The sequence below is a fragment of the Pongo abelii genome, chromosome 19, assembly GCF_028885655.2.
Source record: "Pongo abelii isolate AG06213 chromosome 19, NHGRI_mPonAbe1-v2.0_pri, whole genome shotgun sequence".
NCBI lineage: Eukaryota > Metazoa > Chordata > Mammalia > Primates > Hominidae > Pongo > Pongo abelii.
Genome location: NC_072004.2, coordinates 45,844,551 through 45,872,106, shown reverse-complemented (window position 1 = coordinate 45,872,106; position 27,556 = coordinate 45,844,551). Strand labels below are relative to the sequence as shown.

At 44.5% G+C, this 27,556-nt stretch overlaps 1 protein-coding gene across 3 annotated transcripts; it reads left to right on the top strand.

The window, feature by feature from the left end:
• The first annotated feature begins 272 nt into the window (after window positions 1–272).
• On the top strand, window positions 273–25,165 carry RNF135 (ring finger protein 135). 3 transcript variants are annotated; one of them, XM_003778780.5, is made up of 6 exons: window positions 273–2,830; window positions 9,926–10,069; window positions 13,236–13,398; window positions 19,103–19,167; window positions 22,494–22,583; window positions 23,914–25,165. In XM_003778780.5, the coding sequence occupies exons 1-6, from the start codon at window positions 2,294–2,296 to the stop codon at window positions 23,938–23,940; spliced, it is 1,026 nt and encodes a 341-aa protein (XP_003778828.3). In that variant the 5' UTR covers window positions 273–2,293; the 3' UTR covers window positions 23,941–25,165. The 3 variants fall into 3 exon arrangements, with proteins under 3 accessions (XP_003778828.3, XP_002827271.3, XP_009249753.2); XM_002827225.5 differs by lacking the exon at window positions 19,103–19,167; XM_009251478.4 differs by lacking the exons at window positions 13,236–13,398; window positions 19,103–19,167.
• The last annotated feature ends 2,391 nt before the right edge of the window (window positions 25,166–27,556 follow it).

Sequence of the window (27,556 nt, the reverse complement as noted above, 5' to 3'; positions counted from 1 at the left end):
AGACGGGATTTCACCGTGTTAGCCGGGATGGTCTCAATCTCCTGACCTCATGATCCGCCCGCCTCGGCCTCCCAAAGTGCTGGGATTACACGAGTGAGCCACTGCGCCCGGCCCCCCCTTCCCCCTTTCTTATAACCACTGCATGGTTTTGCATAAAACTTTTAGGGCGTGTCCAAGAAAAAAAGTTTGAAAACTACTGGTTAACCCACTCTTTCCAGAAACTTGGCTGTGAAACAGAAAAGAGGAGAGCTGGTTCCAGGGAGGCTCAGGTCAAAGGTGATTTTATTTTATTTTTTAATTTTTAATTTTTTTGAGACTAGGTCTAGCTCCTTCCCCAGGCTGGAGTGAAGTGGTGTGATCACAGCTAACCACAGTCTTGACCTCCTGAGATCTCATGGCTCACTACAGCCTCCACCTCCCTGGCTCAAGCAATCCTCCCACCTCAGTCTCCTGAGTAGCTGGGATCACAGGCCTGCGCCACCATGTCTAGGTAGTTTTTGTATTTTTTTTGTAGAGACAAGGTTTCACCATGTTGCTCAGGCAGGTCTCGAACTCCTGAGTTCAGGCAATCCAACTGCCTCAGCCTCCCAAAGTGCTGGGATTACAAGCATGAGCCACCACGCCCCGCCGGTGATTTCATTTTTTAAGTTGGAAGATCTGAGCATGTTTAAGTGTTTAGTATCATGCCCGTTTTACAGAAAAAAAGAGAGGCTCTTAGAAACTACGATTTCATCTGGAACAAGATCCAGGTAATATGTCAGTCAGGATAGGCTAGGTTATGCTGTAGCAGCACACACCCACTAAATCTCAGTAAGCTGAATACATTTTAGTTTTCTTCTCCCTCTTACTACGTATCCTAGGGTGCGTTGGCAGGCAGTCTGCTCATCTTAGCCACTCAGTGACCCAGGTCACCGGATGATGGTTTCATCTCCATAATTGGGGCAGCTGGCAGAAAGGGATACAATGGCCGGCTCAGTCGCCTTTAAAGCTGGTGGGAAGTAACATATTATTACCTCTGTGTTTCAAGTGGGTCAGGGAAGTGCCAGTCCTACCATGTGCCCAGAAAGGGAAAGCACTGGAAACGTTGATAAGCAGCGCTGCCTACTCCATGACACTTCCAGGATTAGAAATAACCACAAACGCTTTTCTTTTTTTTTTTTTTTTGAGACAGAGTCTCCCTATGTCGCCCAGGCTGGAGTGCAGTGGCGCAGTCTTGGCTCACTGAAACCTCCGCCTCCCGGGTTCAAGCGATTCTCCTGCCTCAGCCTCCCAAGTAGCTGGGATTACAGGCATGCGCCACGGCGCCTGGCTTTTTTTTTTTTGCTTTGTATTTTTAGTAGAGATGAGGGTTCGCCATGTTGGCCAGGCTGGTCTTGAACTCCTGACCTCAAGTGATCCAACGGTCGCCTACAAACTTGTATTATCTGATACCTACTTTGAGCCCAGGCCAGAAAGGATAAAGGAAAGCATGAGAGGTTGTCAGTTCATTTCAACAGATCGGGGAGTTGTGGGTTTTAGTCTCTGACGCTTCATTGTTACCATGAGAGCTTGCAAGTTTTTCTTTTTTCTTTTCTCTCTTTTTTTTTTTAACCTCTTTGGGTCATCTGGGAGGACGTGGTGCTCTTTTAGCTCTAACATTTTCTGGTTGCAATGCGCTTAGGACCGGGATGCGAAGTGAGTGAGCCTTCTCAGGAAAACACTTTCTAGTATTTTGTCCGAGTGTCTGTTGAGAAACGCGCTTACATCCCGCAGAGGGCGGTAAGGACACAGCGCGCAACTCTGCATTATACCTGCGGGTTAAAAAGCCCAGAGGTCGCTCACTCAACCTTGAATGCGCGTCAGAATCACCTGGGGGAGGTTTTATAAAATACCCGTGCTCCATCCAAGACAATGAAATCAGACTTCTGCGAGCGGGGCGAACATCAGCATTTCTGAAGACGCTCCCTGAGGCTGTGCATCGGTGATCTTTAATCCCCTGCTACTTGTTAGAGGAGCTGGATGACACTTCGTGGGCTCATTCTCATAAATAAGCTCCTGAATGGAGTCCTCTCCTCCCAAGAGCTGTCGCTGTTGCATCTTTTTGTTGTTTATTTTTTTTTTAAGCCAACGGACGAAGACATCCAACGGTGCTGCATCTTAATGGCGGGACATCCAGCTAAAGGGAATCTTGGAGATATCTGCGGGTTCCTAGCAGCTCGCGGCATGTTGGTTTCCCAGGGCAAGAAGCCGCCACTGAAGGTCAGCTCTGTCTTTCGAGCTGGGCAGTGGAGGCTCTAAGTCTGTTTTCAACAGGATGGGAGGAAGGAGACGGGGTGGCCCCAAGGAAGGAGGAGAAAAGGCGGCCGAGAAGAGGAGGAGGGCAAGGGGAAGAGGAAGGGCGAGGGAGGAGCCTGAGGAGACTCGGTCGCGGGCGGGCCCGGCTCAACCCAGACGTCCGCGCCCCGGCCTCCTGGTCGCCATGGCGGGCCTGGGCCCGAGCTCCGCCGTCCCCGTGTGGCTGGCCGAGGACGACCTGGGCTGCATCATCTGCCAGGGGCTGCTGGACTGGCCCGCCACGCTGCCCTGCGGCCACAGCTTCTGCCGCCACTGCCTGGAGGGCCTGTGGGGCGCGCGCGGCGTCCGCCGCTGGGCCTGCCCCACCTGCCGCCAGGGCGCCGCGCAGCAGCCGCAGCTGCGGAAGAACACGCTACTGCAGGACCTGGCCGACAAGTACCGCCGCGCCGCACGCGAGATACAGGCGGGCTCCGACCCTGCCCCCTGCACCTGCCCGGGCTCCAGTCCCCGCTCCAGCCCGGCCCCCAGGCCCCGGCGCCGCCCGGAACTGCAGCGGGTAGGGAGGCCGGGCCCGCAGTTCCCCTCGCTCCCCCGGGCTGCCCGCCACCTGCCCCTTTCCCATGTGGCTCGAACCCCTTTCCCCAGCCGTTCTACTTTTACGTTCCTTTTCTCAGTCTAAAAGTCGACTCCCGCTCTTGGGAGGCACTTTGGAAAGTTCATAAAAGTATGAAGAAATAGAAAAAAACAAATTCCCCATCTTCCGAAAGCTTGTCAACTTAGCTGCTACACACCTTGGCATATTTCAACTTCTTCCCAATCGATCTTCGGTCTCGTTCTCTGAAACTTGTAAAATTGTGGTAAGATCTATATAACATTAAAACTGGCCATTTTAACCTTTTTCTTTATTTCTTTGAGACGGAGTCTCTCTCTGTTGCCCAGGCTGGATGGAGTGCAATGGCGTGATCTCCGCTCACTGCAACCTCCTCCCCTCAGGGTCAAGTGATTCTCCTGCCTCAGCCTGGAGAGTAGCTGGGATTACAGGCGTGCGCCATCACGCCCGGCTAATTTTGGTATTTTTAGTAGAGACGGGGTTTCGACATGTTAGCCGGGCTAATCTCGAACTCCTGACCTCAGATGATCCATCCGCCTCGGCCTCCCAAAGTGCTGGGATTACAGGCATGAGCCACTGCGCCTGGCCTCATTTTAACCTTTTATTTTTTTGAGACGGAGTCTTGCTTTGTGGCCCAGGCTGGAGTGCAGAGGCGCCATCTGGTCTCACTGCAAGCTCCGCTTCCCGGGTTCACGCCATTCTCCTGCCTCAGCCTCCCGAGTAACTGGGACTACAGGCGCCCGCTACCACACCTGGCTAATTTTTTGTATTTTTTTTTCTTTTTTTTTTTTTTAATAGGGACGGGGTTTCACCGTTGTTAGCCAGGATGGTCTTGATCTTCTGACCTCGTGATCCGCCCGCCTCGGCTTCCTAAAGTGCTGGAATTACAGGTGTGAGCCACCGCGCCCTGCCTCATTTTAACCATTTTTAAGTGTACAATTCAGTGACAAATTAGTTACATTTCCTGTTGTGCAACTATCACTGCTGTTTGCAAAACTGTTGCATCATCATAAACAAAAACTCTGTACTCATTAAGCAGTAACTCCTCATTTCTCCTCCCTCTAGCCCCTGCTCACATCTAAGCTACTTTCTGTATCTGAGTTTGCCTGTTCTAGATATTTCATATAACTGGAATCGTTCAATGTTTGTCCCTTTGTGCCTGGTTTTTTTCACTTAGCATAGTGTTTTCAAGGTTCATTCATGTTGTAGCATGTGTCAGAACTTTATTCCTTTTATGGGGCTGAATAATATTCCATTGGGTGGACGTGCCACATTTTGTTGTTTTTTGTTTTGTTTTGTTTTGTTTTGAGATGGAATCTTGCTCTGTTGCCAGGCTGGAGTGTAGTGGCACAATCTTGGCTCACTGCAACCTCTGCCTCCCGGATTCAAGTGATTCTCCTGCCTCAGCCTCCCAAGTAGCTGGGACTACAGGCGTGCACCACCACACCCAGCTAATTTTTGTATTTTTAGCAGAGACGGGGTTTCACCATGTTGGCCAGGATGGTCTTGAGCTCCTGACCTCATGATCCACCTGCCTCGGCCTCTCAAAGTGCTGGGATTACAGGCATGAGCCACCGCACCCAGCCTATTTCAATTTTTTTTTAATGTTTTAAGACTTGTTTTTGCGACCTGACAAATGTTAGGTCTTAGGTTTTGTGACCTATCCTTGAGAATGATCATGTGCTGAGGAAAAGATCCATGTGTATTCTGTAGCATGGATGTAAATGTTCCGTAAACATCTGTTAGGTCCATTTGATCTATAGTACAGATTAAGTCCAATATTTTCTTGTTACTTTTCTGTCTGAATAATTTGTTCAATGCCGAAAGTGGGTTGTTGAAGTCTCCAGCTGTTATTGTATTGGAGTCTGTCTTCTCTTTAGCTCTAATAATACTTGCTTTACATGTCTGGGTGCTTTAGTGTTGGTGCATATATATTTACAGTTGTTATATCTTCTTACTGAATTGACTCCATCATTATAAACTTTGTCTCTTATTATAGATTTTGTTTTGAAATCTATTTGTCTGATATATGTATAGCTAATCCTGCTCTTTTTTGGTTTCCATTGGCATGGGATATATTTTTCCATCCCTTTATTTTCAGTCTATATGTGTCTATAGATGAAGTGTGTTTCTTGTAGGGAATAGATCGTTGGGTCTTGTTTTTTTATCCAGTCGACCACTCTATGTCTTTTGATTGAAGATTTTTGTTCATTTACATTCAATGTTATTGATAAGTAATTCTTGCCATTTTGTTATTTGTTCTTTGGTTGTTTTGTTTTGTGGTCTTCTCTTCTTTCCTTCTTTTCTGTCTTCCTTTAAATGAAGATGATTTTCTCTGGTGCTATGATTTAGTTTCTTGCTTTTTATTTTTTGTGTATTCATTATATGATTTTTGATTTGAGGTTACCATGAGCTTGCAAGTAGTATCTTATAACCTATTGTTTTAAGCTGATAACAACTTGACACTGCTTGCATGAACTACCTAACAAGCAAAAAGAAAACTAATAAAAACTCTACACTTCAAATTCATCCCCTGCTATTTAATTTTTTGTTATTTCTGTGTATATATTATACTATCTATATATTTGAAAGTTGTTGTAGTTATTATTTTTTATTGGTTTTCTGTGACCTTACTATTACTAGTGAGGTTTTTGTTTTGTTTTGTTTTGAGACAGAGTTTTACTCTGTTGCCCAGGTTGGAGTGCAGTGACGTGATCTCGGCTCACTGCAACTTCCACCTCTTGGGTTCAAGAAATTCTCCTGCCTCAGCCTCCTGAGTAGCTGAGACTACAGGCATGCGCCACCATGCCCAGCTAATTTTTGTATTTTTAGTAGTGACAGGGTTTCATCATGTTGGCCAGGCTGGTCTTGAATTCCTGACCTCAAGTGATCTGCCCACCTCAGCTTCCCAAAGTGCTGGGATTACAGGCCACCTCCTGGGTTCAAGTGATTCTCCTGCCGCAGCCTCTGGAGTAGCTGGTATTACAGGCGCCCACCACCACGCCCGGCTAATTTTTGTATTTTTAGTAGAGACGGGGTTTCACCATGTTGGCCAGGCTGGTCTCGAACTCCTCACCTCAGGTGATCCACCCACCGTGGCCTCCCAAAGTGCTGGGATTACAAGTATGAGCCACTGCGCCTGGCCTTCTTTTCTTTTTGATTGAAGTATTCCCTTTAGCATTTCTTGTAGGACAGGTCTGGTGTTGATAAAATCCCTCAGCTTTTGTTTGTCTGGGAGAGTCTTTATTTCTCCTTCATGTTTCAAAGCTATTTTCACAAATTATAGTTTTCTAGGGTAAAAGTTTTTTCCTTCAGCACTTTACATATGTCATGCCACTCTCTCCTGGCCTATAAGGTTTCCACTGAAAAGTCTGCTGCCAGATGTATTGGAACTCCCTTGTATATTATTTATTTCTTTTCTCTTGCTGCTTTAGGATCCTTTCTTTATCCTTAACCTTTGGGAGTTTTATTATTAAATGCCTTCACCTAGTCTTCTTTGGGTTAAATCTGCTTGGTGTTCTATAACCTTGTATGTAGATATTGATGTCTTTCTCTAGATTTGGGAAGTTCTATGCTATTATTTCTTTGAATAAACTTTCTACCACTATTTCTTTCTCTACCTCCTCTTAAGGCCAATAATTCTTAGATTTGCCCCTTTGAGGCCGTTTTCTAGATCTCGCAGGCATGTTTCATTCTCTTTTTCTTTTTTCTTTTGTCTCTTCTTACTGTGTATTTTCAAATAGGCTGAATTCAAGCTCACTAATTCTAATACTTGATCAATTTTGCTATTGAGAGACTCTGATGCATTCTTCAGTATGTCAGTTGCATTTTTCGATTCCAGAATTTCTGCTTGATTTTTAATTATTTCAATCATTTTGTTAAATTTACCTGAGAGAAGTCTGAATTCCTTCTCTGTTATCTTGAATTTCTCCAAGTTTTCTCAAAACAGCTATTTTGAATTCTCTGTCTGAAAGGTCACATATTTCTGTTTCTCCTGAATTGGTTCTTGGTGACTTATTTAGTTAGTTTGGTGGGGTCATGTTTTCCTGGATGGTCTTGATGCTTGTGGATGTTTATCAGTGCCTGGGCATTGAAGAGTTAGTTATTTATTGTAGTCTTCACAGTCTGGGCTTGTTTGTACCTGTCCTTCTTGGGAAGGCTTTCCAGGTATTTGAAAGGACTTGGGTGTTGTGATCTAAGCCATATCTGCATTAGGGGGCACCCCAAGCCCAGTAAAGCTGTGACTCTTGCAGACTACTAGAGGTACCACCTTGGTGGTCTTGTATAAGATCCAGAAGAATTATCTGGATTACCAGGCAGAGATTCTTGTTCTCTTCTCATACTTTCTCCAAAGCAGTCTGTCTGTGTGCTGAGCTGCCTGGAGCTGGAGGTGGGGTGACACAAGCACCTTGTGGCCATGACCACTAGAACTGCACAGGGTCAGACCTAAAGCCAGCACAGAACTGCGTCTTACCCAAGCCCCTTTGTAACCACTATCTGGCTACCACCTATATTCACTCAAGGACCTAGGGCTCTCTAATCAGCAGATGGCGAAGCCAGCCAGGCTTGTGTCCTTCCCTTCATGGTGGTACATTCACCCAGGCTCGGGGCGGGTCCAGAGACCCATCTCAGCACTAGGACTTGCCTAGGAGTTGCAGTCCTTGTGGCCTAGACTGCCTTTCAAGTTTATTTAGAGCCCTAGAGCACTGCAGCCCACAGTGGAGAGGCTTGCCAGAACTCAGGTTCCAATAACTGGGGTGGGTGATTTGATTCCTCTCTGGCTAGGACTGATCTAAATGCTCCCTCTGTGGGTAGGCGTCAGCTGAATTCAGCCCGGTTTTGCTTTGTGAAGTGACGAGGCAAAGTCTCTCTATTCTCTTTATCACCATGCTCTCCCTTTCCCGAGTGCACAGATTCTCTGTGCATGTGGCCCCTGACACATGGGATATGGGTTGCACTGGCAATTCAAGACTGTTTTTCCTACCCTCTTCAGTGCCTGTTTCAGTAATGTAAAGTTAAAACCAGGTACTGTAAGTACCCCTGATTTTTGGTTCTTATGAAGGTGCTTTTTTTGTAGTTGTTAAATTTGGTGTTCTTGTGGGAGGGATGATCAATGGAGCCTTCTATTTGGCTATCTTGCTCTGCCCTCTCCACCCTTAAGTCTTCTGGCTTTCCCCCACTTCTCTCTGGCCCTAAACCATTTTTAAGTATACAGTTTGGTGATATGAAATACATTCACAATGTTTTGAAACCATCACTACCATCATTTCCATAACTTTAAAAAATTTTAAATTAACATGACTGGCTCTTCAGGGTACCATAACACTTTTCAACTTGCAAAAGTGGAATTCTAGGAGGACATTAAAATTCTCCATTTCCTCTTCCCCCAGCCTCTGGCAACCATCATTCTAATTTCTGTCTCTGATTTTGACTACTCTAAATACCTCATATAAGTTGAATCATACAGTATCTGTCTTTTTGTGGCTGGCTTATTTCATTTAGCATAATGTCTTCAAGCATTATTTATGTTGTAGCATGTGTCAGAGTTCCCTTCCTTTTTAAGGCTGAGTAGTATTCTATTGTATGTATATGCCACTTTTTCTTATTCATTCATTTGTCTGCAGATACTTGGGTTGCTTCCATGCTTTAGCTAGTGGGAATAATAACTGCTACGGGCATGAGTTTATGAATCTCTTTGAGATCCTGTTTTCAATTCTTATATATCCAGAAGTGGAATTGGTAAATCATATGGTAATTCTAATTACATATATATACATATATATATATATTTTTTGAGATGGAGTCTGGCTCTGTCGCCCAGGCTTGAATGCAGTGGCATGATCTTGGCTTACTGCAACCTCCGTCTCCCGGGTTCAAGCGATTTTCTTGCTTCAGCCTCACAAGTAGCTGGGATTATAGGTGCCTGCCACCAAGCCTGGTGAATTTTTGTATTTTTAGTAGAGATGGGGTTTCACCAGGTTGGCCAGGATGATCTTGAACTCTTGACCTCAGGTGATCCGCCCACCTCGGCCTCCCAAAGTGCTGGGATACAGCCATGAGCTATTGCGCCCAGCCTATTTTTAATATTTTGAGCAACCACCCTTCTGTCTTCCATAGTGGCTATATCATTCCCACCAACAGTGCAGAGGGGTCCAATCTTCCCACACCATCAACATTTGTTATTTTGTTTTTTTTTTTTTTGATAGTAGCCAACCTAATGAGTGTGAGGTGGTATCTCACTGTATGTTTTGATTTGCATTTCCCTGGTGATTAGTGATCTTGAGTGTCTGTTCATGTGCTTATTGGTGATTTGTATATCTTCTTTGGAGAAATGTCTATTCAAGTTCTTTGCCCATTTCAAAATTCAGTTGTTTGTGGGTTTTTGCTTGTTTGTTTGTTTTACCAAGCAAACAAGCAGCAGTGATATGTTTTTATTGTTGAGTTTTAGAAATTCTCTGTATATTCTCGGTATTAATGCCTTATCAGATGTATGACTTGCAAATATTTTCTTCCATTTTGTGGATTGCCTTTTTACTCTATCGTTCGTGTCTTTTGATGCACAAATGTTTAAACATTTCATGCAGTCCAATTTGTCTCCTTTTTTCTTTTGTTGCCTGTGCTTTTAGTGACATATACAATAAATCATTGCCAAATCCAATGTCATAAATTTTGCCCTATGTTTTCTTCTAACAGCTGTATTATTTTAGGTCTTACATTTAGGTCTTTGATCCATTTTGAGTTAGTTTTTGTATATGATGTTAGGTAAGGGTCCAACCATATTCTTTTGCATATAGATATCCAGTTTTTACAGTACAATTTGTTGAAAAAACTGTCCTTTCCCCATTGAATGGTCTTGGCACCTTTGTCAAAAATCATTTAACTATATATGTGAGAGTTTATTTCTGGGTACTCTGTTGTATTCCATCGGTCTGTATGTCTGTTTTTATGCCGTTACCACAGTATTTATCACTCCCTCTGTCCAGTGGTGGTTCCCGGGTCCAGTTTTATGGAACCCAGGACCTGAACTTCGCTGTTTTAAAGGTGGCAGTAGAGAAGAGCATCACAGAAGTTGGTCAGAAGCTGACAGAGCTGGTGGAACATCTTGTAGACATTGTCAGAAGCCTGCAGAATCAGAGGCCCCTATCAGAATCTGGACCAGACCACGAACTGAGCATCCTGGGCAAGGTAGGCTCCACTGGGAGACGAAAGGATGTGGAAGGGAATAGGACTAGGGATTGCTTTCAACTGGAACAACATGAACATGTTTGAACCTGAAGGATAAAATAAGTCTCAATCTCTTATTGTTCTCTTTACTACCAGACATGGATGATTGGACATTTGGAATGCTTGAGGTAAGGTTGGGAAGCTTCAAGTGGGCTAGGATCACTCCACCTAACCAGCTATGTCTAAGATCACCAATGACCTCTGTGTAAATCCTATAAACGTTCTGGTGCCTATCTTCATTGACCTTTCAGCAGCCTTTGACACAGTGGACCACACCTTCATTCTTAGCTTTTGGGACAGGAATCTTTTGGCTTTCCCCCACCTCTCTCTGGCTGATCCTTCTCAGTCTGTTTACAGGCTCTCTCTCCTCTGCTTAGGAAGTAAATGCTGAACTTCCTCAAGGCTGAGTTGTAGGTCCCTTTGTTTCCCCTCCAGGTAGTCTTCCCTGCATCCATGGCTTTAATGACCACCTCTGTGCACAAATAATAGCTCCAGGCTAGAGCCTTCTCTGAGCACTAGGCTGGTATGTCTTCCTTTTCATCTTTTCTTCTTGGGTATCTCAAAGCATCACACTTAATGTGTCCTAAACTGCTCCTCTTCTGGGAATTCTCGTCTCAATGCTTGCCCCATTATCTTTCCAAGTGCAGAAGCCAGAGACCTGGAAATCATGTTACCTTCTTCTCCCTTACGCTAATATGCAGCATATTGTAGCTTTAAGACCTGCCTAATTACCTCTCAAATCTATTTACTTATTCTTGAGCTCCTTTGAGACTTCCCTAATCCAAGCCTCTGATAATTTCATGCCTGGATTGCTGTCATAGTCTTCCAGATGCTCCACTCTCCGTCTTCTAGTCTGTCCTCCTCATGGTCATCGCAGTGACTACCACAAACATCAATCTGAAAGTGTAACTCATGTGCTTAAAACATTCAAATTACATCAGTTTGCTCAGGAGTAAGACCCAAATCCTCACAGGACCAACAAAGCCCTGTAGGATCCCATCTCTGTCTGCCTCTCAAATCTCATCTCTGCTCATGCTGCCTGGCTCTGTGCGCTCTAGCTACACTGGCCGCACACAGTCCCTCTAGTGTGTCTCACGTCTTCCCACTACAGGGCACCCTTCATGGAATGCTCTCCTTTCCCTCCATCACTTAGGTAATACTTGCTCATCCTTCAGATCCTAGCTAGAATGTCATTTCTTCAGAAAGAAGCCTTCAATGATTTCCTTGAACAAATCAAATCTCCCCATTAGAGGCTCTGAGGACTCCATGTACCTTTCATTTGTAGTAGTTATCTCCATTGCACCTTTGTAATGACTTGTGCCATACTCTATATTAATGTCTGCCCCCCTCCCTTTTCCTTCACTGGACTCTCAACTTCATGAGGATAGGGACTTTTGATGCTTTTTTTTTTTTTTTTTGAGACAGAGTCTTGCTGGAGTGCAGTGGCGTGATCTCAGCTCATTGCAATCTCCGCCTCCTAGGTTCAAGTGATTCTCCTGCCTCAGCCTCCCGAGTAGCTGGGACTACAGGTGTCCACCACCACTCCTGGCTAATTTTTATATTTTTAGTAGAGACGGGGTTTCACCATACTGGCCAGTCTGGCCTCAGACTCCTGACCTGTGATCCACCTGCCTCGGCCTCCCAAAGTGCTGGGATTACAGGCATGCGCCACTTTGCCTGGCTGATGCTTTTGTTCTTTTGTCCACCATTGTGTCCCCAGGCCCTAGCACAGTACCCAAGTACCCACTTATAGTAGGGGTTCAACAAATACCCACTGAATGTATGAATAAATGCATCTTTAGGGATGTGATGTGTTGGGATAGAAAGTCTGAGAGTCTGACTTTCAGAATTGACATTGTCACTCACTAGTATTATGACCTTGGGCAAGTCATTTCATCTATCTGCGTCTCAGGTTCCTATCTATAACATAGAAATAATGATACAGGGCCTGCCACATCATTGGTTTATTGTGAGGATTAAAAGAGGTATAAGAAAGTGCTTGAGCAATGTTAAAATGTGGGATGTTATAATTAACTGTGGCAACTTAGTTAACCTTCATGAATTTCATCTTCTTTTGTAAAATGGAGATTTTTTACAGGTTGTTAAACCTACTTTGTGAGGTTGTTATGCAAATGAGAGAAAGGCAATATCTAGCATGTAGAAAACACTCAATAAGTGTAATACTACCATATTTTGATTGGTGGAAAGAATGGGGAGTGGATTATGCAAAGGTGGGAAGGAAAGTCAGGGGTTGAAGTTGGTGAGCAGATAAAGGGCTGTATTGGGGAAGAACAGGACCTGAGGCTAAAGAAAATCAGGGAGCATGTGTTGAAGGCCCTAGAAAGCAGGACCTGGATGCAGGCAATTTGAGAGGGAGCTCTTGCGAAGTGACATCATATAATGATAGAGGTGGGAAAAGGTTCTTTTTTTTTTATTTGAAATGGAGTCTCGCTCTGTCGCCCAGGCTGTAGTGCAGTGGCATGATCTTCTCAGCTCACTACAACCTCTACCTCCCGGGTTCAAGTGATTGTCCTGCCTCAGCCTCCCATGTAGTTGGGATTACAGGCACCTGCCATCATGCCTGGCTAATTTTTGTATTTTTAGTACAGACAGGGTTTCACCATGTTGGCCAGGCTGGTCTCGGATTCCTGACTTCAGGTGATCTACCCTCCTCAGCCTTCCAAAGTGCTGGGATTACAGGTGTGAGCCACCACACCGAGCCAAAAAGGTTATTCTGACCTCCATGGTTTATCTCAGTAACTATCTGTAGTATTTATTTTATAAAGCCGCTATAAGATGCGCCTAAAAATGTTAAACTTTTTTGGTATTACCTAAGAAATCTGTGTTTATTGTGCAAAATATTAGAAAGCACATAGCATTAAATAAAGCAAATTAAAATGCTCCATAACCCCATCACCCAGAAATAACCACTCTTTGATATTTTTGCTGTACTATGTATTATTCCAGATTGTTTTCAAGGCATATTTTTTGAGGGCCTAATTTTGTTTTTAAAAACTTGCTGGGAATTAAATAGAAAATTATAGATGAATAGAAAAACTTGAATATAATAGTTGATAGACTGCATAGGGGACTTCCATTTATTCAGTTTTAAATGGTTCATCAATAGGCTTTTTCTTCTGGGGTGGATCTGTCCATGGCTTCTCCAAAACTGGTGACTTCTGACACAGCTGCAGGGAAAATCAGAGATATTCTCCATGACCTAGAAGAAATTCAGGAAAAATTACAAGAAAACGTCACCCGGAAAGAGGCTCCTGAAGCACAAATGCAGGGTGAGCTGATCTTATTTATTGGAGGAGGATTAAATATGGAAGTTGGGGGGAGTAGCAAAGTGCTCCATGGCTTTGTTCTCTGGGAATAGGATCCCAGAGTCCAGCTATATTCCCACTGTGGTGTCGTGAATCAGGTAGGGGTGAGCTGAAGTGATTCTGTGGCTGAATATGTTTTTGGCAATGACTGAAGGTGTGATGTATCACAAGTCCTTAATAGATAGAAACTCATTTTTGAAGATCCATGCACGCAGGTCCTTACTGATCAAGTGTGTTATCTTACTGCAGAGATTCTGAAATAGGCCACTTTTAATTTTTTTTTTTTTTTGTGATGGAGTCTCGCTCTGTCGCCCAGGCTGGAGTGCAGTGGCACCATCTGGGCTCACTGCAAGCTCTGCCTCCCGGGTTCACGCCATTCTCCTGCCTCAGCCTCCTCAGTAGCTGGGACTACAGGTGCCCGCCACCATGCTGGCTAATTTTTGTGTTTTTGGTAGAGACGGGGTTTCACCATGTTAGCGAAGATGGTCTCAATCTCCTGACCTTGTGATCTGCCCGCCTTGGCCTCCCAAAGTGCTGGGATTACAGGTGTGAGCCACCGTGCCTGGCCTTAAATTTTTAACTAGTAAATGTCTTCTTCTTTTTTTTTTTTTTTTAATAATTTTGTTTTTGTTTTATTTTGAGACAGAGTCTCACTCCGTCACCCAGGCTGGAGTGCAGTGGTGCGATCTTGGCCAGAATTACAGGCGTGCGCCACCACACCTGGCTAATTTTTGCGTTTTTGTTTTTTTTTCTTTTCTTTCTTTTTTTTTTTTTTTTAAAGTAGAGACAGAGTTTCACCATGTTGGACAGACTGGTCTCAAACTCCTGACCGCAAGGCTCACCTCGGCCTCCCAAAGTGTTGGGATTACAGGCGTGAGCCACCGCACCTGGCTGTAAATGTCTTTCTTAACAAAGCATATAGGCCAAGTGCAGTGGCTCATGCCTGTAATCCCAGTGCTTTGAGAGGCTGAGGTGAGAGGATCTTTTGAGGCCAGGAGTTCAAGACCAGCCTGGGCTACAGAGAGAGATCCTGTCTCTACAAAAAATAAAAAGTAACCAGATGTGGTGGTGCACACTTGTAGTCCCAGCTACTCTGTAGGCTGAGGTTGGAGGATCACTTGAGTCACGGGTTCAAGGCTGAGTGATCATGCCACTGCATTCCATCCTGGGCAACAGAGGGAGATCTTGTTTACAAACAAATAAAACCAGCATGCCACTTTGTAACTAGTTCTTGATACAGTCTATTAAAATATAATCTCCGGGGAGTGTGTTAATGTTAATATTAAACAGTACCATATAGAAAAGAACCTTTCTGTCCTGATCCTGTAGTTTCTCTGTTGTTCTTCCAGAGTTATTGAAAAATAACTAACACCTTCCTGTCAGACATTAGACGTTAGCTCTGTCTGGTCTCCCAGGGTGCTTCCTCCTGCTCCGGCCACTGCTATCTTCATATGCTTTAGAGGCATCTCTTCTGTAGCTTTTCCTCTTCTAATAGCTTTTATATCCTTTATATTTTCATATTTAAACAATCTTATGCTACTTAAAAAATCATTTCTTGCCAGTGCAGTGGCTTATGCCTGTAATCCCAGCACTTTGGGAGGCCGAGGCGTGTGGATCACCTGAGGTCAAGAGTTCAAGACCAGTCTGGTCAACCTGGCGAAACCCTGTCTCTATTAAAAACACAAAAATTAACTGGGCATGGTGGTGGGTACCTATAATCCCAGCTACTCAGGAGGCAGAGGCATAAGAATCACTTGAACCTGGGAGGCAGAGGTTGCACCATTGCACTCCAGCCAGGGCAACAAGAGTGAAACTCTGTCTCAAAAAAAAAAGAATCATTTCTTATGTAAGTGGAGAAGCATGATTCCTTGGAAAAAGTTTCTTAAGGAAAACAATTAGAGAGCAGTTTATTGTTCCAAAAATTATCTGAGAAAGAAGCACCTTCATATTCTGTGTGCTTCTAAACTTAGGTCGGGTTCCTTAGTGATTTTATTTATACAAATTTAAGATCAATTTTTAAATTTTGAGGGGTTAAATTTAAAATTTCATATTCAAAAATCAAAACAGGGCTGGGCGCGGTGGCTCATGCCTGTAATCCCAGCACTTTGTGAGGCCAAGGAGGGTGGATCACCTGAGGTCAGGAGTTCGAGACCAGCCTGGCCGACATGGTGAAACCCCGTCTCTACTAAAAATACAAAAAATTAGCCGGGCATGGTGGCACACTCCAGTAGTGCCAGCTACTCCAGAGGCTTAGGCAGGAAAATTGCTCGAACCCGGGAGGCAGAGGTTGCAGTGAGCCACTGCACTCCAGTGTGGGTGATGAGCGAAACACCATCCCAAAACAAACAAACAAACAAAAACCGTATAAAAAGGGCGTACTGCCCAATCTCTCTTCCATCCTTGCCAATTGCCCCATTCTCTCTTCTCAGTGCACCACTTTTATTACCATTTTTTTGAGTGTCTGTTCAGAATTTATTTATGCAAATGTCAGCGAATATGAATTTATATTTTTATTTCTCCCAATCTTTTTTTAATACACAAAAGATAGCACATTATATACATTGTCCTGCATTTTGCTTTTGTCTTTTACTTAATACATCTTCATTTTACAGTACAGTAGTTAGGACATTTTTTTCTTTGCTTTCGTTAGTACCTAGGGCATTTTCTCTTACAGTTGCTCAGTATTCCAATATCTGGGGTATGCCAACATTTATTTACTCAATCCTCTACAGATGAATGCATGATTGTTTCCAATTGTTTACAATGACAAATAATGCTAAAATCAATAACTGTGTATGTACATTGTTTCATATGGGTGCATATATAATTGTAGCTCAAATTGCCAGTGAAGGTTGCTGGGTTATAGGGTAAATTCATTTGTCATTTTGATATACATTGCCAAATCACCCTTCAGTTGGGTTATACCAGTCTTCACTCCCACAGAAGAAGTGTGTGTCCCCAACCTGCCAACTGAGTGTGTTGTCAGACATTTGTCTTTTTTTTTTAAACCAATCTCATGGGTCAAAATGTTGATGTGAAATTAGCCAGTCTTGGTGGTGGGTGCCTGTAATCCCAGTTACGTGGGAGGTTGAGGCAGGTGAATTGCTTGAACCTGGGAGGCAGAGGTTGTAGTGAGCCAAGACCACGCCGTTGTCCTCCAGCCTGGGCAAAAAGAATGAAACTCTGACTCAAGAAAATACATTGACGTGAGAGTATACTGCACGTTTTTTTTCTCTTTCTTTTTCTTTTTTTTTTTTTTTTTTTTTTTGAGACTGAGTCTCGTGCTTGTTGTCCAGGTTGGAGTGCAGTGGCCCAATCTCGGCACACTGCAACCTCCGTCTCCCAGGTTCAAGTGATTCTCTTGCCTCAGCCTCCTGAGTAGCTGGGATTATAGGCACCTGCCACCAGGCCTCACTAATTTTTGTACTTTTAGTAGAGACGGGGTTTCACCATGTTGGTCAGGCTGGTCTCAAACTCCTGACCTCAGGTGATCTGCTTGCCTCGGTCTCCCAAAGTGCTGGGATTACAGGGGTGAGCCACCGTGCCCGGCCTATACTACACTTTTGTGTTTCTCCGTGAATTGTCTTTCATATCTTGTGTTATTGGTCTTTTAAAAATTGACATTTAGGAGCTCTTTGTAAATTAAAGAGATTAAACTTTTGTCTGTTATATGAATTGCAAATTTTGTTCCTTAATATGTCGTTTGTCTTTTTATTTATCTTTTATGGGTTTTATAATGCCATATAGACATTTTTAAATTTATGTAATTTTTTTTTTTTTTTTTTTTTTGAGAAGCAGTTTCATTCTTGTTGCCCAGGCTGGAGTACAAAGGTGCGATCTGGCTCACTGTAATATCTGTCTCCTGGGTTCAAGTGATTCTCCTGCCTCAGCCTCCCAAGTAGCTGGGATTACAGGCCTGTGCCCCACACCTGGCTAATTTTTGTATTTTTAGTAGAGACAGGGTTTCCCCATGTTGGTCAGGCTGGTCTCAAACTCCTAACCTCAGGTGATCCACCTGCCTTGGCCTCCCAATGTGCTGGGATTACACAGGAATGAGCCACCGCGCTCGGCCTTTACATAATTTTTTATAGAGATGAAATCTCACTGTTTTGCCCAGGCTGGTCTCAAACTCTTAGGCTCAAGCAATCCTTCTGTCTCTGCCTGCCACAGTGCTGGGATTACAGGTGTGAACCACCATGCCTGGCCTCAATTTTTTTTTTTTTTTTTAGAGACAATAGACAGAGTCTTGTTCTGTTGCCTAGACTGGTTGACTAGAGTGCTGTGGCAATTCCTGGTCTCTAAATGTTTCTTTTTTTATTTTTTTTGAGACAAGGTCTTACTTTGTTGCCCAGGCTGGAGTGCAGTGGTGCAATCATGGCTCACCCCAGCCTTGACCTCCCAGGCTCAAGTGATCCTCCCTCCTTAGCCTCCTGAGTAGCTGGGACTGCAGGTGCGTGTCACCGTACCCGGCTAATTCTTGTATTTTTGGGTAGAGACAGAGTTTTGCTATGTTTCCCAGGCTGGCCTGGAACTCCTGGGCTCAAGCAGTTAGTTCACCTTAGCCCCTTGAGTAGGTGGGACTGCAAGGTGCGCTACTACACTCAGTTAATTTTTGGTTTTTTTTTTTTGTGGAGAAGAGGTCTTGCTTCTGTTTTCATGTAGTAAATTTTGTTCGTTTTTTGTTTTATGCATTGTAGATTTTAAGTTTTAGTTAGAAAACTCAACCCCCTGAAGTTTAGAAAGGAATTTTCTCAGGTATATATGTGTGTTTGTACTTATACAGTTTACATTTAAATCTTTGGTTTCATGTTTTACATTTAAATCTTTGACTCATTTCAAGTATATCTCAGCATGTATCCTAGTGCATTTTGTTTTATTTGTTTATTATTATTATTATTATTATTATTTTTGAGACAGAGTCTCACTCTGTTGCCCAGGCTGGAGTGCAGTGGCGCGATCTCGGCTCACCACAACCTCCGCCTCCCGGGTTCAAGCAATTATCCTGCCTTAGCCTCCTGAGTAGCTGGGATTATAGGCTCCCGACACCACATCTGGCTACTTTTTGTATTTTTAGTAGAGATGGGGTTTCGCCATGTTGGCCGGGCTGGTCTTGAACTCCTGACCTCAGGTGATCTGCCTGCCTTGGCCTCCCAAAGTGCTGGGATTACAGGCGTGAGCCACAGCGCCTGGCCTTATTTATTTTTTAAATAGAGACAGAGATCTCACTTTATTGCCCAGGCTGGTGTTGATCTCCTAGCTTCCAGCAATCCTTGTGCTTTGGCTCCCAAAGTGCTGGGATTACAGGCATGAGCCACCATGCCGAGCCCCTAGTGAATTTTAAATAAGATTTGTGTAGTGCCACTTTAGAGACATATCTCATAGCATTTTCATGTTTAATGATATTGCTCTGCTTAAAATGTTGCTCTTAACTGGGGAACCATGATTCTTTGGAAAAAATTATCAGTTTCCATGGTTAAGTTTAGATTATTTCTCTCATCAGTAGAGATTTAAAAAAGTATTAGGGAGTGTTAATTTAAAAAAAATAGTAAATAACTTCAGTAGGTTTTGCAAACGCTTTTTAAAAATTTTTTTTCCTTTCTTTTTCTTTTGTTTATAATCTGCATTCTGCTGAATTAATTAATTAATTAATTTTTTTATTTTGAGACAGGTTCTCTGTTGCCCAGGCTGGAGTGCAGTGGCACAATCACTGCAGCCTCGATCTCCCAGGCTCAGGTGATCTTCCTTCCTAAGACTCCCAAGTAGCCGGGACTACAGGCATGTGCCACCACACTCAGCTAATTTTTTGTACTTTTTGTAGAGATGAGGTTTTGCCATGTTGCCCAGGCTGGTCTCCCACTCTTGGGCTCAAGCGATCCTCCTGCCTCAACCTCCCAAAGTTGTTGGATTACGGGCGTGAGCCACGGTGCCCAGCCAAACATTTTTTAAAGACCTATTAACAATAAGTAATAATCCTATCAGCTAAATAGGAGAACAGTGATATTCATCTGAATTTTGTATTTTTCTAAATTGTAGTGAAAATACATACAACATAAAATTTACTATCTTAACTATTTTTAAGTAGGCAGCTCAGGCAGATGCAGTGGCTCATGCCTGTAATCCCAGCACTTTGGGAGGTTGAGGTAGGTGGATCAGTTGAGTCTAGGAGTTCAAGAGCAGCCTGGGTAACATAGTGAGACCCACTTCTCTACCAAAAATACAAAAACTAGCCTGCTATGATGGCACATGCCTGTAGTCCCAGTCCCAGCTACTTGGGAGGCTGAGGTGGGAGGATCACTTGAGCCTGGGAAGCAGAAGTTGCAGTGAGCCGAAATCAGGCCACTGCACTCCAGCCTTGGCAACAACAAACAAAAAAAGTAGCAGCTCAGAGCTCAGTACTGTTAATTATGTTTACATTATCATATAACCAGTCTCCAGATCATTTTCTTTTTTGTAACTTTGTTTTATTTTTTTGAGACAGAGTTTCACTCTTGTTGCCCAGGCTGGAGTGCAATGGCATGATCTCGGCTCACTGCAACCTCTGGCTCCTGGGTTCAAGCGATTCTCCTGCCTCAGCCTCTCAAGTAGCTGGCATTACAAGCATCCACCACCATACCCGGCTAATTTTTTTTGTATTTTTGGTAGAGACAAGGGTTTCACCATGTTGGCCAGGCTGGTCTCAAACTCCTGGCCTCAGGTGATCCGCCCGTCTCGGCCTCCCAAAGTGCTGGGATTACAGGTGTGAGTCACCACGCCTGGCCTGTAACTTTAATTTTAATTTTTTAGGATCGGGTCTTACTTTGTTGCCCAGGCTAGAGTACAGTGGCACAACTATGGCTCACTGTAACCTCAGTCCTCCTGCTTCAGCCTCCCCAGTAGCCAGGACTATAGGCCCACACCACCATGCTCAGCTATTTAAAGAATTGTTTTGGCCGGGATAGTGGCTTACGCCTGTAATCCTGGCACTTTGGGAGGCCGAGGCGGGTGGATCACTAGGTCAGGAGATCGAGAGCATCCTGGCTAACACGGTGAAACCCCGTCTCTACTAAAAATACAAAAAATTTAGCTGGGTGTGGTGGTGGGTGCCTGTAGTCCCAGCTACTCAGGAGGCTGAGGCAGGAGAATGGCGTTAACCCGGGAGGTGGAGCTTGCAGTGAGCCGAGATTGCACCGTTGCACTCCAGCCTGGGCGACAGAGCCAGACTCTGTCTTAAAAAAAGAAAAGAATTGTTTTGTAGAGACAGGGCCTCATTATGTTGCCCAGGCTGGTCTGGAACTCCTCGTGGCCTCAAGTGAGCCTGCTGCCTCAGCCTCCTAACTAGCTGGGACTATAAGCATGGGCCACCATGCCTGGCTTCATGTTGCAGAATTGAAACTCTATACCCATTAAGCAACAATTCCACATTCCCTCACCCCCCTCCTACCTGGCAACCACTATTCCACCTTCTGTTTCTATGAATTTGACTATTCTAGATACCTCGTGTGAGTGGAATCATACAGTATTTGTGTTTGAGAGGTTTATTTCACTTAGCATAATGTCCTCCAAGCTCACCTATGTTGTAGCATATATCAGAATTTGTTACTTTTTTTTTTTTTTTGAGACAGAGTCTTGCTCTGTCACCCAGGCTGGAGTGCAGTGGCGCGATCTTAGCTCACTGCAACCTCCGCCTCCCGGGTTCAAGCAATTCTCCCACCTCTGCCTCCCTAGTAGTAGCTGGGATTACAGGCATGCGCTACCACCCCGACTAACTGTGTGTGTGTGTGTGTGTGTGTGTGTGTGTGTGTGTGTGTTTAGTAGAGATGGGGTTTCGCCACGTTGGCCAGGCAGGTCTAGAACTCCTGACCTCAGGTGATCCGCCCACCTCAGCCTCCCAAAGTGTTGGGATCACAAGTGTGAGCCACCACGCCCAGCCAGAATTCATTTTTTTTTTTTTTTTTTGAGATGGAGTCTCACTGTGTTGCCCAGGCTGGAGTCAGTGGTGTGATCTCGGCTCACTACAAAGTCCACCTCCTGGGTTCAAGTGATTCTCCTGACCCAGCTTCCCAAGTGGCTGGGACTACAGCCACGTGTCACCACACCCAGTTAATTTTTGTATTTTTAATAGAGATGGGGTTTCACCATATTGGCCAGGCTGGTCTTGAACTCCTGACCTTGTGATCTGCCTGCCTTGGCCTCCCAAAACGCTGGGATTATAGGCGTGAGCCACCACGCCCAGCCAGTATTTGTTACTTTTTAAGGCTAAATAATATTCCGTTGTAGGTATATATCACATTTCTTTATCCATTTCTCTGTCTCTGGACACATGGATTGCTTCAGTTCCCACTTGAATTTTGAGAATGGCCTCTTTACGGGCAGCTCTCTTGTTCTCATGACCTAAGTTATCACAGGCACACGCTAGACAAGTTCTTTCATCTCTTCTCAGGTGGAGTCTTAGATTCACTTCAGCTGCTGTCACTTCAAGATATAAGTAGGACAAGATTTTGCCATCAAAGTCTGCACTCTACGACTTCCCTTACTTATCTGTCTGATGTGGTCATTGCACTCTAGCACACATGACTGCTTTAAGTTAATAATTAAACTTTAGCACATTGAGAGGGAATTAGGAGGTGTCAGCAATGGTGATGAGTCTCACACCAACTCATGTTACCCAGTTTATATAACAACAGTTTAAAGCATTGACTTGGGGGTCCCGGATATTCTAGGTGTTAGGGTGCTGCAATCCCCTGGAACTGTATTAGTTGATTTTATTTCATGAGTGTGCATAAAACACCTTCTATCTGTGGGACTGGCATGGGGCTTGGTGCTTAGAACATATAGACGAACAAGATCTTTGCCAGCAAGGAGCTGAGGGCTTAGTGAAGAAACAGTGAAAAGTCCACAGTGAGAACATGGAGGTGCACATACCTGGGCTGCAGGCACTGCCTCTGCCTGATCCAGTCCTGACACTGAAAAATGTGCAGATGATAAGAAGACAAGCCATCTGCCTTGACCATGATGTTTGGAGACCTTCAGTTTGCCTTTTTCTGATGGGACTTGCCTCTGTTAATTTTTTTGTTACTTAGGAGAACTCCTGGAAGTCCCGTCTTCCTCCTCATGCCCATTGCCTGACCAGAGCCACCCTGCACTCAGGAGAGCTTCTCGGTTTGCTCAGTGTAAGTATGTGGTCCACTTGAAACATGGGTTTGGCTTGCTGCAGAGCAGGCTTCGAGAACATCCTGTGTCCATCTCCCTACTGCTAGGGCCACTCCTTGGCTTACTACACATGGATTTGTTCCAGGTCCCTCCACGGGGGGAGCTGATTGCAAAGGCAAAGCAGGTTGAAACTCTAGACCCAAGAGCACTCAGAGTCCAGCCAACCTTTGAGCATCTCTGCTGTGGCCACCAACTACAGCCAACTGCCTGTTCCCAAACCTGCTGAGGTATTTCTGCATCTGTGCTGTGGCCACCAACTACAGCCAACTGCCTTTTCCTAAACCTGCTGAGGTATTTCTGCCATCTCAGTCTGGGGTAGTCCTTAAGAGCATGGATCCCAGAGCCAGACTGCTTGGGTTTGACTCCCAGCAGCTCCACTAACTAGCTGTGTGATCTTGAGCAAGTCACTTAAGCTCCTAGAGCCCGGGTCTCCTCATCCGTAAAATGGAGATAATATAGCACTTCTCTTGCGGGACTACCGTGAGGGTTAAGTGAGTGAGTATGAGTAAAACACCTAGAGCAGTCATGCTATAGAAGTGTTAGCAATTTATTCACTCAGTAGGAAACCAAATGAAATATACAAAGTGAATAAGACATGGTCCTTAATCAGGAAGTTTCAGTTTAACTGGGAAGGTATAAACAGCTGTGGTCATAAATCACCATAAGACAGGCGTGAGCCACTGTGCCTTGCCTACGCCCAGCTGATTTTGGTATGTTTAATAGAGACAGGATTTGGCCATGATGGCCAGGCTGGTCTTGAACTCCTGGCCTCAAGTGTTCCACCTGCCTCAGCCTCCCAAAGTGCTGGGATTACAGGGGTAAGCCAGTGCACCTGGCTGAAGGAGCTGGCCTGATTTTTAAAATTGACATATAATAATTGTATAGTCTGGGTGCAGTGGCTCATGCCTGTAATTGCAGCACTTCGGGAGGCTGAGATGGCAGGATTGCTGGAGCTCAGGAGTTCGACACCAGCCTGGGAAGCATGGCAAAATCCTGCTTCTTTTCTAAATAAATTTTAAAAATAAATATAATAAGTGTATATATTTATGGGATACATAGTGATGTTTCAATACATATGGCGCATAGTGATCAGATCAAGGTAGTTAACATATCTATCATCTGAAACAGTTATCATTTCTTCCTGTTGGGTGATATACCAATTTTAATGCCAGTGTGAGTGAAACATCACACCAAAAGATACAAAGTTGCTTTTTGCTATTTGAAGACTTCTTTGCATGGACGATCAAAAGATGACTGGCCATGTTCTTATTGCTCTTTTTTTTTCCAAAGGGGCCATCCATCCAACCTTTAACTTGAAGAGCCTTTCCTGCAGCCTGGAGGTGTCCAAGGATTCCCGTACAGTGACTGTGTCTCACCGCCCACAACCCTATCGCTGGAGCTGTGAGAGGTTTTCTACCAGCCAGGTCTTATGTTCCCAGGCCCTATCTTCTGGAAAGCATTACTGGGAGGTGGACACTACGAACTGCAGCCACTGGGCAGTTGGGGTGGCTTCCTGGGAGATGAGCCGCGACCAGGTCCTGGGAAGGACCATGGACTCTTGTTGTGTGGAATGGAAGGGGACTAGCCAGCTCTCTGCATGGCACATGGTCAAGGAAACTGTCCTTGGCTCAGACAGACCTGGGGTGGTGGGCATCTGGCTGAACCTTGAGGAGGGGAAGCTTGCCTTCTATTCAGTGGACAATCAGGAGAAGCTTCTGTATGAGTGTACCATCTCTGCCTCCTCTCCTCTGTACCCTGCCTTCTGGCTGTATGGCTTACATCCTGGAAATTACCTGATAATAAAGCAAGTAAAGGTGTAAGGTTTCCTCAGGGATTACAACACAGTGGTTTCCTGGTCTCTCTCCCTGCCATCAATCAGGGTAGTAACTTGACTTAAGAATACCACTTTTTAGAAAAATTACGATAGAGATGGGATCTCACTAGGTTGCCCAGGCTGGTGTCGAATTCCTGGCCTCAAGCAGTCCTCCCACCTCAGCCTCCCAAGGTGCTGGGATTACAGGTGTGAGCCATCACACCTGGCCAAGAATACCACTTTTGAAGTTAATCCTTTTGTGTGATACAGGATGAACTTGGGATGTTTGAATCCTGGGCATTCCAAATAAAGAACAGGCCCCTGCCTGGCTCCTGGGAGATAACCTCTAAGCCATTAGAATATCCTGCCTGATAAGAGTGTTTTTGTTTACCTGTGGGCCTTGGGCCATGCAGTATCAGCTTGACCTTGCAAGGTCAAGCTGAGGAGACTAAGTCAGCCATGTGGGCAGTGAAGCATGCCAATGTGACCAATCCCTAGTAAAAGCCCTGGACACCAAGGCATGGGTGAGCTACTCTGGTTGGTAACACTCCATGCACACATCATTGTAGCCACACATCGTTGCTCGGAGAATTAAGCATTATCCTGAAGACTCTGCCAGGAGAGGATAATTGGAAGTTCTCTTGGACCTTACCTTGTGTGCCTTTCTTCATTGCTGATTTTAATCTGTAGCCTTTCACTGTAATAAACTGTAACTACGAGTTCAACAGCTTTGCTGAGTTCTGTGAGTCTTTCTAGTGAATCACTGAACCTGAGGGCAGTCTCAGAGGATCTCTAAACATAATTTGCTACTTATCAATTGCTATGTAAGAATATTGCCACAAATTTAATGGTTTAAAATAACACATAGATATTATTTCACAGTTTCTGTGAGTCAGGAGTCAGGGCATAGCTTAGCTGAGGCTCCTACATCAGAGTTTTACAAGCTGCAATCAACATGTCAGCTGGGGACACAGGGTCATCAGAGGCTCGAATGGGGAAGGATCTGCCTCCAAACTCACATGGTTGTTGGCAGCCTTCAGTTCCTTCTGACTTGCCAGACTGAGGGCCTCAGTTTCTTTCTGGTTGTTGGCTGGAGACCACCCTCAGTTCCTTACCTCACAGGCCTTTGCAACACAGCTGCTTGCTTCCTCAAAGCCAATAAGGGAGCGGATCTCCTAGCCAGATGACACAAAATGTTTTTTTTTGTTTTTTTTTTTTGTTTTTTTTGAGATGGAGTTTCACTCTTGTTGCCCAGGCTGGAGTGCAGTGGCGTGATCTGGGCTCACTCACTGCAACCTCTGCCTTCCAGTTTCAAGCAATTCTCCTGCCTCAGCCTCCTAAGTAGCTGGGATTACAGATGTCTGCCACTATGCCTGGCTAATTTTTTTTTTGTATTTTTAGTAGAGATGGAGTTTCACCATGTTGGCCAAGCTGGTCTCGAACTCCTGACTTCGTGATTCTCCCGCCTTGGCCTCCCAAAGTGCTGGGATTACAGGCATGAGCCACTGCACCCGGCTGACACAAAATCTTACATAGCATAACCACATAAACACGTTAATCGCATACATCCCATTGCCTTTGCCTTCTATTGATTAGAAGCAAGTCATGTTACCGCCCACACTCAAGGGGAGGGGATTACAGAAGGACATGAATGCCAGGAAGTGGGGCTAATGGGGGCCACTCTACAGTATGTCTGACACAGGTGTTATTTCATACTTGATTTCCCCTATTTTTAACAACCATTTTATTATATAAGAAAACAGATACAGAAAACTACATGAAACAACTGGCGCTTAATGAGTCATTATAAGGTAAATACCCTTGTAACTATCATTCAGGTCAAGAAATAGCACCTGCTGTCCACCCCAGAATCTCCTTCCTGTGCCCCATTCTGATCACAAAACCCTCCCTGTGCCTGAAAGGAGTCTGGACATTTGCGCTAAACACTTCCTTGCATTTCTTTAGAGTTTTATCACTCAAATATGCATGCATAGCCACAGTAGTTTCATCTTGCCCATTAAAAAAAATGGTACGTCCTTTCCTTTAACAGCTTTGTTGGGAATATTATTTATTTATTTATTTTTATTTTTTATTTTGGAGCCAGGGTCTCACATTGTCACCAAAGCTGAAGTGAAGTGGCATGAATCTTGGCTCACTGCAACCTCTGCCTCCCAGGTTCACGTGATCCTCAGCCTCCTGAGTAGCTGGGATTACAGGTGTGAGCCACCACACCCAGCTAATTTTTGCCTTTTTAGTAGAGATGGGGTTTCCCCATGTTGCCCAGGCTGGTCTTAAACTCCTGAGCTCAGGCAGTCCGTCTACCTCAGCCTCCCAAAGTGCTGGGATTACAGGCATGAGCCACTGTGCCTGACTGACATATAATTTACATTCTATGAAATTCACTTAAGGTGTACAAATATATGTTTTTTACTGTATTTACAGAGTTGTAAAACCATTGCCATAATCTAATTTTAGGATATTGTCATCACCCCCAGAAGGAACCCTCATGCCCATTATTTGATGTCTGTTAGTCTCCTAATATACATGTCTCTCTCTCTCTCTTTTTTTTTTTTTGTCTTACAGTTCATCCATAGAAGGACTCTGGTCTTGACTAGCACCTATTCTGAAGATGGGGATGTTCAGCTCCTGAGCTAGGTTGAAGAGAAAGCCGTGTCATGCAAACCAGCCAGGCAGCATTTGACAGTACATTTAAACTCTTCTTGCCTTTCTTTCCCCTCTAAAATAGACATCATTATTATTTGCCCTTCCTTACCTTCTTCACAGGTTTGCTGAAACCATTAAATAAAGTAGGAGGTGAGGAAATCGGAAGAATACAAGGATAATGATAATCACAGCAGCAATGACGGAATAACATCTTAATACCACCCACCTTGGCCTCTAACATCCTGAGACTCACACCTAATTTCTATACATGATTAATCGCTCCTTCAAAACAGGGGTAAGCAGAATTCTTCCACATGGTCTACTAATATGCTTTCTGAGCCTCACCACTGCCCTGCATGACGGGCATTATTACCTTCCTGTTGATGCATAAGGAAGCAGAGGCCGGGACAGGTGTGGTGGTTTGTCCAGGGTTGATCAGCCAGTCATGGCAGAGCT

What these genes read in the sequence shown, in the direction of transcription:
- RNF135 (XM_002827225.5), top strand. Translation starts at nt 2,294, where the DNA reads ATGGGAGGAAGGAGACGGGGTGGCCCCAAGGAAGGAGGAGAAAAGGCG. An exon ending in AACTGAGCATCCTGGGCAAG is followed by an intron (nt 10,070 to 13,235) that starts GTAGGCTCCACT and finishes GTTCATCAATAG; the next exon opens with GCTTTTTCTTCTGGGGTGGA. An exon ending in AGCTTCTCGGTTTGCTCAGT is followed by an intron (nt 22,584 to 23,913) that starts GTAAGTATGTGG and finishes TTTTTTCCAAAG; the next exon opens with GGGCCATCCATCCAACCTTT.